General features: G+C 46.6%; 1 protein-coding gene and 1 non-coding gene across 2 annotated transcripts; both read left to right on the top strand.

Moving 5' to 3' along the window:
• The first annotated feature begins 1 nt into the window (after position 1).
• Positions 2 to 8,580, top strand: RPL3 (ribosomal protein L3). Its single transcript, XM_077339463.1, has 10 exons — positions 2 to 151; positions 1,162 to 1,354; positions 2,313 to 2,481; positions 3,262 to 3,397; positions 3,951 to 4,137; positions 4,562 to 4,722; positions 5,750 to 5,851; positions 6,174 to 6,269; positions 6,544 to 6,663; positions 8,470 to 8,580. Exons 1-10 carry the CDS (start codon positions 149 to 151, stop codon positions 8,512 to 8,514), a joined length of 1,212 nt encoding a protein of 403 aa, XP_077195578.1. The 5' UTR covers positions 2 to 148; the 3' UTR covers positions 8,515 to 8,580.
• LOC143839217 (small nucleolar RNA U83B) lies at positions 4,245 to 4,337 on the top strand. The gene has a single exon (XR_013231672.1). It is a non-coding gene; the product is annotated as a small nucleolar RNA U83B (small nucleolar RNA).
• Positions 8,581 to 15,046: the final 6,466 nt, after the last annotated feature.

Here is a 15,046-nt window from a genome sequence, read left to right on the forward strand (position 1 = left end):
TTAAGATCTCGCGAGTTCGAACGCGGCTGGAAGCTTTGAAAGGCGCATGCGTTAGTACGGCGCGCCGACGTGTCTGCGTACGAGGGCGAGGGCATAAATAGCGCGTGCGCGGGCCCTTCGGTCTCTTCTGCGTCGGCTCGGACTCAAAATGGTGAGTTGTATTTCGAGGGTGGAGAAAGCGTTATCCGTCGCCATCGCTGATGTGGTCGTTTCGGCCAAGTGGGGCCCTATCTCTTCTTGTTGCAGGGCTTTTGTTTTCGCTAATTTGACGGCAATTTGGGGTTTTTCCTACTCCGCATTCGATGAGGGCACGCTAGGCCTCCCCCGAAGCCTAGGCCTATTTGGTGCAGCGAGGGATCTCCCCTTTATTTGTGTAAAAACTATGTTGTTCCTGAAGCTTCTAAAAGTGCTTAGGCTGGAACGTATTGGCAGTGGTCCCGCTTAGTCGCTGCCCCATCCCTTAATAACGATTTGGAAATTGGAATGCGTGAAGGATAATCTTTTTAGCCTTTTCATTCACAAGGTCCACCCTCCGAAAAAACATCAGTGGGGTAGAACATAGGCCTCTAACTCCAGGAAGGGGCCTGCCTATCTAGAATTGTTAATGCCATCCTATGAGAATGCTCTCTTAATAGGACGTTATGGGTTACAATGTGGTGGATAGCACATATAGCTAGTGGATAGCTAGGCCGTAGGGGGAAGCTGTTTATTAAGTAGGAGATGAGTAGTCTCCAGTGGTGTTTGGCTATATTATTGATGGGTGGTTGTTGTAGAAGGGGAATTGATTTTTATACGAGCATAATAAACTTTAGGTAAGCAGGGTGTAGCCTGGTTGAGGCAGAAGTTGTAAAGTGGCATTAACGTGACCCTGTGTAAATTGTGCAGTGATTTAGCTTCAATTCCAAAATGAGCTTATAGTGTTATCATTCTAAAAATTTGGTTGTGTATTTGATAAGTAGACTGTGTAGATGTAGAAGCACGTGGTGGCTTGCACTTCAGGAAACTGATGGTGATTGGAGGAATGAGTTCTTGAAAAAATTGTGTCCTAGCCTTTTCCTAGGGGTCTTAGAACATCTTATCCTCACAAGAATCCTGATTTGAGATAGGGCATGATCTGGCTGCAGCTACCTACTGAGTAGTAACATACATATTTCTTTCTAGTCCCATCGCAAGTTCTCGGCTCCCAGGCATGGGTCTTTGGGCTTTCTGCCTCGCAAGCGCAGCCGTCGCCATCGGGGCAAAGTGAAGAGCTTTCCAAAGGATGACCCCAACAAGCCCATCCACCTCACAGCATTTCTGGGGTACAAGGCTGGCATGACCCACATTGTCCGTGAAGTTGACAGGCCTGGATCCAGTACGTATTTATCAGTCTGAGGTGGGAGGCGGTTGGGAGGGAGGGACCTGAAATTAATACTAGACCCTTCTTTATTGCTTAAGAGTGCTTCTCAAATGCACCCAGTACACCTTAGTCCTCTGATAAGCTATTGCCATCTCAGTGTCGCAGATGAGTCAGAGCCTGAAGGATGTTGGTGTGCAGAGGCAAGAGTTGCACCAGACAGTTTCCAGTTTGATTTTATGCTACACTAATTCATAGAAGATGGTGGAAAGCTATAGTTGCTAGTTTACTTTGACCTGCATTAAAAGGTTGGACACAGGGCAAATGCCTATTACTGTCTGTTCCTAGCTCACATCTTGGATACTTCTGTGGCTTTTCAGAATAGTGGCCTGCTTCCAAGTTTGGTGTTATTGTGCTAGAGAGCCAGTTTGGTGTAGTGGTTAGGAGCACATGGAACCAGCTTGGGTGACCTTGTGCTCACCACAGCACTGATAAAGCTGTTCTGACTGAGCAAGTAATATCAGAGCTCTCTCAGCCTCACCTACCTCACAGGGTGTCTGTTGTGGGGAAAGGGAAGGTGTTCATAAGCTGCTTTGAGACTCCTGGTAGAGAAAAGCAGCATATAAAACAACTTTTTCTTCGAAGCAAGTAGCATGTCCCTTTAATCTGACTGTTAAGACTTTATTGCTAAAGTTGCTTTTGAGCATAGGATTTAAGGTTTCCTTCAAATGGAGCCTTGTGTTTTAAAATTGGGCTGATGCCACTTAATCAGCTCCACAAAATTCCTTCCCCCCCCCCCCAGTAAATAGGCTAATATTTAAAATGCCACAAGGCTTCTGTTCATGTTTGCTGCAACTAGCTTATTTTGCTGTGTCCCCGGAATTTGTTATTTTAGAAGGTTCCCTCACTTCTAACAAAGTATAGATTTGTTACTGGGTATTGACATTAACTGTCCCATGTATTTGTATTTCCACAGAGGTGAACAAGAAGGAAGTTGTAGAAGCAGTTACTATAGTGGAAACCCCTCCCATGGTCATTGTGGGGATTGTGAGCTATGTGCAAACTCCCCGGGGCCTTCGCACCTTCAAGACCATCTTTGCTGAGCACATCAGCGATGAGTGTAAACGTCGCTTCTACAAGAACTGGTATGAAGGCAGCCATTAATTTTTCTGTTCAGAAAGATGTGTTATGAAGATGATGCCTAGGTAATATAAACTGTTCTAGAAACATTTCAGAATTCAGAATTTCCACATTGCAGACATGAGGGAAATAATTGAAAGAGCAAGCCCTAAGGTTCAAGCTCAGCATTGGTACCAGGACAGTCTTTTGAAGTTTCTTAATAGAAACTGTACAGAGTTAAGATAAAGATGACAGTAGCCCTCTACGATTTGTAGATGAACACTACACATGATGATCTCCTCGACGGGCGGGCATAAGAAAATCGCCTTTGGCGCTTGTTGCTGATTGTCGAGTACTGAGTGTAGTAGGCTATCTTCAAGGGGTGTATCCTGTTATCACTTTTGCTGGCGGGAAATAGACTTTCAGATGGCACAAAAGTTGTGTTTCTCCTGTAAATGGAGTCCAGAACACTGCAGTGTTAGCTTAAAAGGGAAATATTGTGTTAAAGAGCTTCACTTGCACGTAGCTATCAAATATGAGGAATTGTTAAATACTGCAGTTTTTTGTCTCTGTTCAGCACAGAGTATATTAACATTCTTTGCCTGCATTTATGGCAGCTCCGCTCAGCTTTGGCAGCTTTGCCTTTGTCTGATGAGCTCCAGGCTCCGCTTGTCGGTGGAAAAGTCCGTAGAAGCCGGCAATGAGCCAGACCCGACCTTGTGTGGCACAGCGTCTTCCACTCAGCCACCTCCCTGGGTGGGTTGATGAAGGGCTGTGTCAATCCCCCTCTCTGCTCCTCCTTGAAGGCATAAGTCCAAGAAGAAGGCTTTTACCAAGTACTGCAAGAAGTGGCAGGATGATGAAGGCAAAAAGCAATTGGAGAAGGACTTCAACAGCATGAAGAAGTACTGCCAGGTCATCAGAGTCATAGCGCACACCCAGGTCAGTAATGGGGCCAAGTTACTGAGGGAAGAAGGCTGAATGGAATGGGGACTGTTATATGGTACTTGGTGCCCCCTAGTCCAGATGCTGCAAGCGCTACATTTTGGGCAGGGCCCTATCTAAAGCCAGCTCTTTGACTGTTGAATTTGACCGTTTTCATGCTGGAATCCCCAATGTGAGAGTGAGGCAGCTGCTATCTGAAAGACTGCCAATCCTTGCACTGTGTTTCTGTGCTTTGTCCTATTTCTTCATTAACATTGAAGTCACTGCAAAGCATTGTTGTTCACTTTATTCAGCAAGATCTGTGAAATCTCTGGAAAAATTGCTATAGTTTGGGAAGGGTATTATTTTTTCTAATAATAGCATTTGATTCCCAAATCCGATTTATTAATCTTTGGCAGTGAAGCCACGCATTAAAATTGCAGAAACAATTAAAAGGCAGCATACATTGGGGTTGCGCTTGAAATATTGACTTGATGCAGGAAATTTCTGAAACTGCAACCATGGTGCATAAAACACAGTTTTAAAAAATACCTGTTTTCTGGGCCCTCAGATGCGCATGCTTCCTTTGCGGCAAAAGAAGTCTCACCTGATGGAGATCCAGGTGAATGGTGGCACAGTGGCTCAAAAAGTAGACTGGGCCCGGGAGAAGCTGGAACAGCAGGTGCCTGTAGCGACAGTCTTTGGCCAAGATGAAATGATAGACGTCATTGGTGTCACCAAGGGCAAGGGGTACAAAGGTAATTTACTTTCCATCTGGCGCTGTGGCAAATACGACTTCCCACTGACTTTGTATATGTGCCCTGGGCATTGGGAGGGGGGATACATGTGCCGTTACTTAGTAGAAGCTGTTCAGTGATGAGATCATGGAATATGCACTGGGCACAGTGCCTGATACCTGTGAGGAATCATTCCATGCTGCCTTCCTTCTGAGATCAGCTTTAGAACCAATGGCTGGGAATGAGCTTTGCTCACTCAAAAATACTTTGTGTATGTGTATGTGAGAGAGACTTGTGCTTAAGTCCCGCAAAAAGGGAGCCATCAGATCCTACTGGTGATAAGTGTACGGGTATAGGATAGGTAGCGAAAGCTCTGTCAGCTGCTCCTCGATAGAATTAGGCTTCCCCTATATTAACATGTTCATTTCTTCCATCTTGTTCCTAGGGGTTACCAGCCGATGGCACACCAAAAAGCTGCCCCGCAAGACTCATAGAGGTCTGCGCAAAGTGGCCTGCATTGGCGCATGGCACCCTGCTCGTGTGGCCTTCTCTGTAGCTCGAGCGGGTCAGAAGGGCTACCACCACCGCACGGAAATCAATAAGAAGGTATGGGTGTGCTATGCAGTGTACAGCTGTAAACTGGGATGTGAGTATATGTGCTCCATAGAAGTTACTGCATGGATGCAGAGGAGCAGGAACCTTTGAAGCAGAGAGAGCTGGATTTAAACCTGCAGACAATTTTGGGACTTACTTGCTAAGCTTATTTGCAGGACTGTTGGCTTCAGTTAACATCTTCCCTGCAGTTCATACAAGAAATGCAGAGCCTCTGAAAGGCAGGTTTATCTTCACTAAGAATAAGAGCAAATCTCTCGAAGGTTCTATGATAGTGTTGGGACAATCTACTTGTGTTCCAGTAGGTGGCAGTGTTACTTTATTCCTCCTCCGCATTCATTCTGAGGGAATAAACCTCAATACCAGCACTGGGAGGCAGCACTTTGAAAGCTTTGGTCTCTCTGCCATGCTTCCAGGCTTCCAGAGTAATTGATGAGCCACTGTGCAAGTTAGTGCTAGACTAGAGAGACAACTGGTCAGATCTAGCAGGGCAGTTCTTATGTTCTCATTGCAGTGGTCCTTTATACTGTGGGAAATTCTGCTTTGTAAGACCCTTGCTGGCCTCAGAATTTTTAGAGCAAACAAGCTGCTTGGGAAGAAGGATCCTTGCTGACAGTTCCTGAATTCAGATCTAAATATGTCCCTTAGTTATGAGTGGTTGTTGCTCTTTTTGCCCATACAAGAATGAGCTAAAGCTGTTTTGTAAGAGTGATAAATCATGGAAAAGACAATAACTGTAGTTGAGAATGCAAATTAGAACAAAATTACTTCCTTATAATTTATTTATTATATTTATATTAATCATAGTTGTAAGGGAAACATATTAGATCAGTACTAGTCCAGGTGTAGAAAGTGCTGGCATGCTAATGATCTGCTGGTAACCCTCACATTTGGGAGATGTTGGGAGGAATTTGGTTCCTTAGTGGTAAAGCTCATTTTTAGAGGGTGGAAATTGAGGTTTGGTTATCATCTTTCCATAGTTCATTAAGAGCAACTCTTCTCCCCTGTTTTGACTATGTAGATCTACAAGATTGGCCAGGGATACCAAATCAAGGATGGCAAATTGATCAAAAACAATGCTTCCACTGAGTATGATCAGTCTGTCAAAAGCATCAACCCTCTGGTAAGTGGTTCCCTTGGGAAAAAATGTGGGTTGTGGGTAGAATATTTTTAGCAGTAGCCTTTGCATTGTGTGTAGGCCAGGGCTTGAAGGCCTGCTTCATGAAATTCTAGTACTTGAGTTATTAATAGCCCTGGCAGCTCCTTTGCTTCAACATACAAGCAGATTCCCTAGACTATTTTTTTGCTGTAAATCCTGCATGGGGTGAAGTTAATAACTTCTGGCGCCGTAGTTTGCCGTTGCTGCTAGGAGATGGCAGAATTAATTAGGGACACTTAGTATTAAGAACTGCCTTCTACATTGACTTGCTGTTCTCATCATACAGGGCGGGTTTGTTCATTATGGTGAAGTGACCAATGACTTTATCATGTTGAAAGGCTGTGTTGTTGGGACCAAGAAGAGAGTTCTCACTCTGCGCAAGGTGAGCAGTTCCAGGGTACTTTTGGGTCACACTGGATCCCTATTGCCGAGTCATTCTTCTAGTCACATTTTTTTAAGGTGGCGGTATTGTGTGTGTCTGTCTTCCTGGGTATTGTGAACTTGTGCTGCTGTACGTGAGAGTTTTCAGGATGAGGGGAAAGCTCTAGAATAGGCTGTGACTCTCCTACCCTGTCTCCAGTGTTTCCATGTGACACTCTGAAAAGTTGTAGTCATTATGGTTGCCAATTCATTCTAATGCCCTTCTTTCCCCTTAGTCTTTACTTGTACAGACCAAGCGTCGGGCCCTGGAGAAGATTGACTTGAAATTTATTGACACGACTTCCAAGTTTGGTCATGGCCGCTTCCAGACAGCAGAGGAAAAGAAGGCTTTCATGGTAAGGTTACTTCCTTGTACTTTCACTTGCTACATGCATCCTTAAAAGCAGTGTTGATATGCTCCTTGTGTTGAATTGGGCCTGTGTGTGGTGGCTGAGCTGCTTTGAAGCAGGAGAGCAGGGATATATTCCCCTAAGTGTGAAGGGGGAGGCATCAGAACAGTGTTTTTCCTGCCAAGTGTTGGTTACCTGCAGAAGACCTGTTCTGGAGATTCCAGCTAAATAAGGACTGTAAGAGTAAAGAATGCAAGTTATAGCTGCTAGAACAGCCTTTTTCAATCTTTTGACTGGAGGAACCTCAGAAGTGGTGACATGCCCCTTCCAGAGAAGTGGGTGTGGCAGTAAAATGCAGGAGCCAGCCAGTTGATCAATCGTTTACTGTTTCCATGTTGGCGGAGGAGACTAGTCCTGTAGAGCAGAGGTAACCAACCTGTGGCCCTTCAGATGTTCATGGACTACAATTCCCATGAGCCCCTGCCATAGTTTTCTAGCAGGGGCCCATGGGAATTGTAGTCCATGAACATTTAGAAGACCACATGTTGACTACCCCTGCTGTAGAGCAACTGGGGAAGTGGAATCCAATGATGTCAGCGGCCATCCAAACATCTGGGAAAGGCCACATAACCTCTGGGGAGTTCTTGTGTAACTCCAGGGTTCCCAGGAATCCTGGTTGGGAATCCCTGTCCTGGAACGATGCAATTAAATGATCTTCAGATAGCATTAGCAAAGTTAGATACAAAGATAGCAAATGATAGTACTGCCTTAAACATTTGGTTTCCAGCCCTGACCCTGTTGTAAAACATGAATGTCTTAAGGGTTAGAACAAGCCTTTCTCAGATTTTGAGAAAGTCCAGGAGTGGCACTATCATCTAGAACAGGGGTATTCTCTGGCAGGGGCTCATGGGAATTGTAGTCCATGGACATCTGGAGGACCGCAGTTTGACTACCCCTGATCTAAAATATGGTTGAGAAGCATAGCTGTGTACATACCCATCCAGGGTCCCTTCCCACACCCTCCAGGCCCATCATTGGCCATTTTGGAAGGTGGGGAAAATTGACATAACATAACACCTGATATAAAAAAATTAACTCCCACCCATTTGGGAAAGTCTTCCAGAGCTGTCAAGAAGCCCAGGGGTTCACAAAACCCTGCTTTGAGAAAGCCTGGATTAGAATCACACATAAAGTAGAGTTGTTGAATGTGGGGAGAACTGTGGGATGTAGTAGCTGTTAATGGATGAGCTTTTCTCATATAATGTGCTTGAAAACTTCTTTTTAAGGCGTGGTACATTTTAGATTAAATTTGAGGGGCTTTTACGTGCATTTGACAAAAGGCTGTCTTAGATTTTACTCAAAAGTTTCAGTTTATTCAGATGTTCCCAAGGAAATTATACTTCCCGTTCCAGGAGTGTTGAATTTATAAATCCTACTCAGGGCTGCAGTAGTTAAGGCATAACTAATTTAAGTAATCATAAGTTGGCACTGTTTACATAAGTGCTTTGTTAGGGCACATCAAGATCCATCTTGTCCAGCATGTTTTGTTAATCAGCAACTAACGGGCAGGTCGCCAGTAATGTAGTCAGCACTCCATCTTCATTGGGGTTTTCCTACTGTGTAAGTCTTAGTTGCTATGTCTTTTATGACCAGTGGATGGCAGCACAGTAGTTTGAATGATCCTGTGTTATTCTCCTGCTGCCTCTTAAAGAAGCAGGAAAAACCCTGGCCTGAACTATCCTCCTTGATTAGTGTGATGAGGTGGAGGGTCTGTCTTGTACAATGACATGTTTGCAACATTTTTTTTTTCAGGGACCACTCAAGAAAGACCGTATTGCCAAAGAAGAAGCAGCATAGTGTGTGGAAAGTTGTGGCAGTCTGGCTTGTAGTCTCTAATAAAGCTACAGATATTTTCCAGAAACACTTCCTGGCTTGTGCTTTATGAATTATTGTTGCTGTAACCAACTAGGGCTTTACAGTGGGTTGGGCTTACATCCCATGGGTATGTACAGGTAGGATGTTAGACAACAAAAGTTCTCTTTTCAGTAGAAGAAAATAGGTTTTCATACCCTTGTTTTTCACTACCCGAAGGGAGTCTAAGCAGCTTACAATCCCCCTCCTCTTCCCCCACAACAGGATACCCTGTGAGGTAGGTGGGGCTGAGAGAGCTCAGATTGAGCTGCTCTTTGAGAATCGCTCTAACAGGATTGTTGACTAGCTCAAGGCTAGCCACCTGGCTACTGTCAGACTGGATTGGCCCTTTCTACTGGCTAAAACCAATAGGGGCCCTCCAGCTGTAGATGCTCTTGGTCCGGGGACTTCATGCATGTTAACCATCTTTACCCTGCTAGTGGTTGTCCCTGTGGGACAAGTTTGGAGACAGTGCATTTTATTTTATTTACAGGCTTAATTTGTACTATGCGTTCCTCCCCAGTGGGGACTCAGAAGTGGCTTTCCCATATTCTCCCCTCTTCCATTTTGTCCTTACAACTGTTTGAGAGAGGTTAGGCTGAGAGCGTTTGACCAGCCCAGGTTACACAGTGAGCTTCCATGGCAGAGCAGGGATTTGAATCTGAGTCTCAGATTTGGGGCAACGCTTCAACCACTACACTGCCTCTATAATAGATGGACCTGTGAATACTGCTGAACTCTCATTTTTTCTCTCTAGTGCCCAGTGACCACAGATCTTTGTTCTTACCTGCCTGAACAGATACATTTCCATGATAACAGGTTGCACTGTGGCACCACCCAAATTTGAACACAGCAGGCTGTGCTGTACACTCTGTTTCAGGGTACTGCGTATTCCTTCCCTGTGCCATGATTGTTTATTTGGTAAACATATGTCCCTACTTCCTAGTCTAAAAATACCCATAGTGGCTTACAACAGCAGTCTCTGAGCATGTCTACTCATTCAGCAGGGCTTACTCCCAGGGAAGCACTCTTGGGGCTGCACTGTTAGTGTGGGCAGTCATGCACACGATGCAATACATGCGTTGGATAAATCTGAATTCAAATATATGTAGCTCTTGAGCTAGAGTTGAATATGGGGCATTAATCCATTGCAAGGTTCTCTTCAGTCTTAAGCGTTGTAACTGTTTGGTGTTGATCTTGTGTTGCAGCTTCAGAGACACCTCAGTAGCCTAAGTGCCTGCTGTTAGTGTTGAGGCCAGTGGTTAAAAATGAGACTTCAAAGGAAGCAAGTCAGGTTGGCTGTTCTGCTTAAGACTTGCGTCTTTGGTACACGGGGACAGGAGTGGAGATGGCACGCTCTTTTCTTTTGAAATGTCCGGACAAAACCGTAACTAGAGGTTATAGAACTACATGGACCATTTCATGAGCCTGTATTCAGAACCTTGAATGGAAATAGTCTTCAGTTTGGGGCAAATGGGCAGCTGAGTTGCTTTTGGACAGTGGTCCATGGTAGAAACCTGATTACAAAATTCACTAGCCTTAGAGATTGCTTTGATCACTTCTGCAGTCCCCACTTGTGCTGGCATGGTTTCAGAAGAAAAGGCAGAAGGAAAATATCAGACCTTGACAAATTTTTCGGTGGCTTTGTATCTAGCCTCATATTTCAGCCTTCAAGGTTATATGTATGATGATCATATTCTCTTCAGAATTGCTTCTACAAACATGCTCAGCTCCACAATGTCATCTTCTGGCAACCTGGGATCTGCCAAGATCTGCCCAGGTTCACAAATTCACAGCTGAGTTTGAGGGGCTCTTCGCTTGGTTTCATTGCTCTGGTGTGGCAGGTCCTCTTATCTAAATACCAAACAATGGGCATCTTCAGGGAATTCTGTGTTTCTGAGCTTAGTTCGTAGTAGGTTCTTGAAATGTAAAATACAACTTTTAGATTAGAAGGGCTGGTGACAGCATAATGTTCAATACCATGAATAAAGTCCCACCTTCAAATGCCTTCTATTTATCTGGACCATAAACCTATAATGTAGTACTAAATAAATTTCAGAGTATTTCTGTTTTGCAGAGTCATTTATGGCCCTTTGGGGGTTGTGGAGAGGTTTGAACCAAGGGCAGCCTACCTTGGAGTTCACTTTAACTGCTATTTATCATTGGGCGTGCATGTAGTGAGATCCTACAAATGTACGATTATCTGGCAGCCCAGCAAGAGATGTTGGGTGGGTGGTTTGCCTCTACGTCATGAGATGTTTTCTTGGAGGTCTCTCATCCAAATGTTAACCAAGCTTGACCCAGCTCAGCTTATGAAATCTGTTGAGATCATGCATGCCTGGGCTAGCCACTGCTTGCCTTTGAGGCTCCCCATAGGGGTAATTTAAAGTATAGGAGGCACTTTGGTTAGTTAAAACTTCATGCCTGCACCCTCCTCTCTGCTGCTGCCCTCAGGTTCCCAGAACCTGCTTGCTTGTAACGCATGGGAAAGATGGATACCCGTGCGAGGTAGTAACCGAGTACTATTATTCCTTCATGGCTTTTTCTACTCCCTGGACTTTGCTGTCTGTTGCCTCCCCCCACACTGGAACACTACAGCAGGGGTAGTCAACCTGTGGTCCTCCAGATGTCCATGGACTGCAATTCCCACGAGCTCCTGCCAGCAAATGCTGGCAGGGGCTCATGGGAATTGTAGTCCATGGACACCTGGAGGACCACAGGTTGACTACCCCTGCACTAGAGGACAAGTGTCTCCAACGAGGTTGGGGCAAGGGAGCGAGATGCCCTGGCTCAGTGGCAGGCCATCTCCGACACAGCGTCACTTGCTGGCATCTTTGGGTTAAAGGAATAAGGAAGGGGTGGAATGAAAAACCTGTCCGAGACCCTGGAGAGCCACTGCAAGTCTCAGTCGACTGAGGTCTTCAAATTGGTCTCAGTATTCCATGGAGGCATCACTTGAAAATCTGAAGGCTGCAATCTTGGGGAATTAGTAAATTCTACTCCGTTAAATGGTATTTTCCTTAGGAAGTGTTGACTTGGACAGTAGGAAACTTTAAGGATCATCTTGTTACTAGCTTCAGCCTTTCAAATAGCAAAATAGATCAAGACAAGATGGCAAATTCGGCAGCAACCCCTTGAAAGCCAGCCTGGTGAAGAGCGGAAGCCTCTAATCCGGAGCACCAGGTTTGATTCCCCACCGCTGCACATGCAGCCCCCTGGGGGACCTTGGGCAGTCACTGTTCTCAGAACTCTCAGCCTCATGCTCCTCACAGGGTGTTTGTTGTGGGGAGAGGAAAGGAAGGCGATGGGAAGCCGCTTTGAGACTCCTTGGGGTTAAAACAGGAAACGCAGGGTTCCCAAACCAGCTCCTGTCAGCCTCAGCACAGGGATCAGCAGTAGCTATGGGTAGACAGTGGGTTGCATATGATGCACAGAATCCTCAGATGGAAGAACACATTGTAAGCATGTTAAAGATCCCTTCAGTTTGTGACTGGAAAGAAAGACAACATTCTTGTTCTGCCTAAGCATTGATCCAGAGGTCAATCTAGGCAGCTCAGGCCTCAATAAGTACAGATGGCCAAGGGAGAAGCCCTGCTGCTACAAACTCAATGTGCCATTAGGTGGTGGTGCGCTCTGCTTTCAGTGCCGTTGGTGGCCTTGTGCTTTTCTTCACAGCCTTTCCGTGGCTGCTGCGGATTCGGCATCCTGTGTTTAGCACACAGTCTCCACAGCAACAGGAGCAATCAGCTGAGGTCAGGGCTCAGGACTTTGCTGTGAGCTCAGCCTGGAAGAGCCTGGCCGGGGAGGACCAGCGGCTTCTTTCCAAGAGCCGGAGATCTCAGCAAAGGGGGCAGAGAGCCAAGTGGTCTTTCCTCTGTTTCAGTAATTTGCTGGCTGCATGCACTCGCCTTTTGTGGACATGATGCTGTTGAAACACCGGCAGCCATCGTGATGACAAGCTCTGCAGAGTGGGGTTTGGACATACCCCTATCCCTGCATCTGACAGTGAACTTGAGCATCGGGAAGGTTTTGCTATCTCCGATCAGTTTCGCCCCCCTTGTTCTTTCTGCAGTCAGATTTGCAAAGTTGCCCAGGATGGACGTGGATCCTGAAATACGATTTGACATCTGTGACTCCTTATGCTCAGGACCTCCTATTCTTCAGTGAAGGAGTCCAGTGTGGCACACTTGAGGCTTCCAGGAGCATTTTACAACCGTTCTTGTAAGAGGTTCGCTGGAGAGTGGATGTATCTACCAGGAATTTAGGATAAAACACCCATAGCCAGAATTGCAGGCTTCTACTTCAGTGGGGAAGTCATCCACAGATGGTTCGGTCACGCCTCTGCTCCCTCAGGTAGGGTAGGGCTATTCATACTCAAATTATTGAGTGGCCTTAATGGGTGACCATGGGCTGGCCTTACAGTTTCTAGTGGCCCTCTGCTCAGTTAGCAGGCTCCTGGCTAGCTCCACTCACCCACCCATGATAAACCTTTTCCTAATATTTAATCACAAGAAGAGTGAAGGAAAAGTTTCAGGGGCTGTGCCCCCAGTGCAACAGCCCTGAAGACTACAAAAAGGGACTTCAAGTAGTCAGCTGAGAGCCTGCCCAAGGTCTTTGGGCTGGGGCCTCAGACTAAGAAGGATCTCAAGGAGGTGGCTGACTCCCTGCCTGAGGCTTCCAGGCTGGGGACTCAGAAGCTGGCGTACACAGATGTGCAATCAGCAGCCTCTGCAGAGAGCCCCCCTGAGATCTGAAGGGGTGCATTTCTCTGCCACGACCCAGGACTGGAATGCGGACACCACAGAGCACTATGGGTGTTACAAGGGGCCAGCATGCCCTAGTGGTGAGATTGCTCTAGTCCCTAGGAATCCCTAGCTATGGGGCGGAGCCCATGCAGAAGCTGAGACCACCTCATGAGTGGGGGGATTCTCCAAGGGGCCAGGCAGGAAAGGGGCCAGGTCAAGTACTCCACACCTGGGCACAAGAGGAAGTGTGTGTGAGGACAGAAGGCAGCCTGTGAGTCACCATCCGCCATAATGGTGGCACCCAACTTCTCCCATCATGGGGCTGATTGTAGCTTTCAACATAGGGGCCCCCACAGATGGTGGCTTGGGCAGGCTCTGTCCAAGCAATTGTGCCTCTGGCTGCGACGCATCTAGCCTGTCATCCAGGCCACCATCCACCTAGATTTTCTCACAGCTCCCAGGCCAGTGAGCAATCACGATGGCTGGCCCCACCAGCCACCCAGTTTTCACACTTCTTCTAGGACAGGGAGCAACCTCAATGGCCACTCCTGTGCCTCAGCCCTTCCCAGGGACCTTCCTGCATGTCCAGGGCAGCAGAGCACATCCTTTCATAGGCTGTTGGCGGCAGCATACGGGGGACATGGTCCTTCCTGCTAATAGGAGCAATGCAACCCACTCGGGGCCACTGGTCTCCACATGCCTTCTGTCAGGCTCCTTACTTGAGGCCTGCTGTTTGTGCAATAGATCTCTGGAGGAGGGGAGGCAGGAGGAAGCTGGTCATTGCTACGCAACATCACTTGCCAATCAACGGCTCCTGCGTTAGATCTGACTTCAGACATGGTGGATGGCAGGTGGTCAGGGAACAAAACCCAGCCACGGGAATGCAAACCACTCAGGGCAACTGGTCTCCCCATTTCATAGGGGAAAGTAGCATCAGATTGCTGTGAAAGTAGGCCCCCAAAACCTGGAGTAACTTTAGAAACGGGTTCTACAAAGCTAAAGAAACAGTACTCCTCAGAGAAGTATAATGACCTCTTGAGAAGGAAGGACTCCCTGGAGAAGAGCCTAATGCTGGGAGTGATTGAGGGCAAAAGAAGAAGGGGATGACAGAGAATGAGGTGGCTGGATGGAGTCACTGAAGCAGTCGGTGTGAGCTTAAATGGTCTCCAGGGAATGGTGGAGGACAGGAAGGCTGGAGGATCATTGTCCAAGGGGTTGCGATGGGTCGGACACGACTTCGCACCTAACAACAACAACGGCCCTACCTGAGTGAACAGAGGTGTGATCTGATCATCTGAAGAAACCTCATGTAGCATCTGACCTAAGACATTCTATTGTGATTGTGGGAGGTCCCTGGTAAGACCTATGTTTCATTCTAGCCCAATAATATACAGGGTTGGGTACCAAGCCTTTTGGGGCTAGTGCCCCCATACCCTTGTTCAAAATGCCATGAGTGCCCACAAGCATAGTCAAGTTAGAGGGCTCTTCTAGTCACAGTACAGCAATGGTGTCTTTTTCTGACAGGTTATGACGCCCCATTGCAGTGTTGTCTGACTAGCTGAGGCTTTCTGGGACAAGTCGTTCCTTGCAGAACCCCTGCAGTCTTTTAGCTTCAAAAGGCCCGGGTCTGAACCTGGTTACTTTCTACATGACACACCTGGGACCTTTCGGCATCACTGAGTCATTATCCTTCTCTGCGGAGTACTGTTTCTCTAGCTTTGTAGAACCCATTT

The sequence above is a fragment of the Paroedura picta genome, chromosome 5, assembly GCF_049243985.1.
Source record: "Paroedura picta isolate Pp20150507F chromosome 5, Ppicta_v3.0, whole genome shotgun sequence".
Taxonomy (NCBI): domain Eukaryota; kingdom Metazoa; phylum Chordata; class Lepidosauria; order Squamata; family Gekkonidae; genus Paroedura; species Paroedura picta.

What these genes read in the sequence shown, in the direction of transcription:
- RPL3 (XM_077339463.1), top strand. An exon ending in GAGTCATAGCGCACACCCAG is followed by an intron (nt 3,398 to 3,950) that starts GTCAGTAATGGG and finishes CTGGGCCCTCAG; the next exon opens with ATGCGCATGCTTCCTTTGCG. An exon ending in TCAAAAGCATCAACCCTCTG is followed by an intron (nt 5,852 to 6,173) that starts GTAAGTGGTTCC and finishes CTCATCATACAG; the next exon opens with GGCGGGTTTGTTCATTATGG.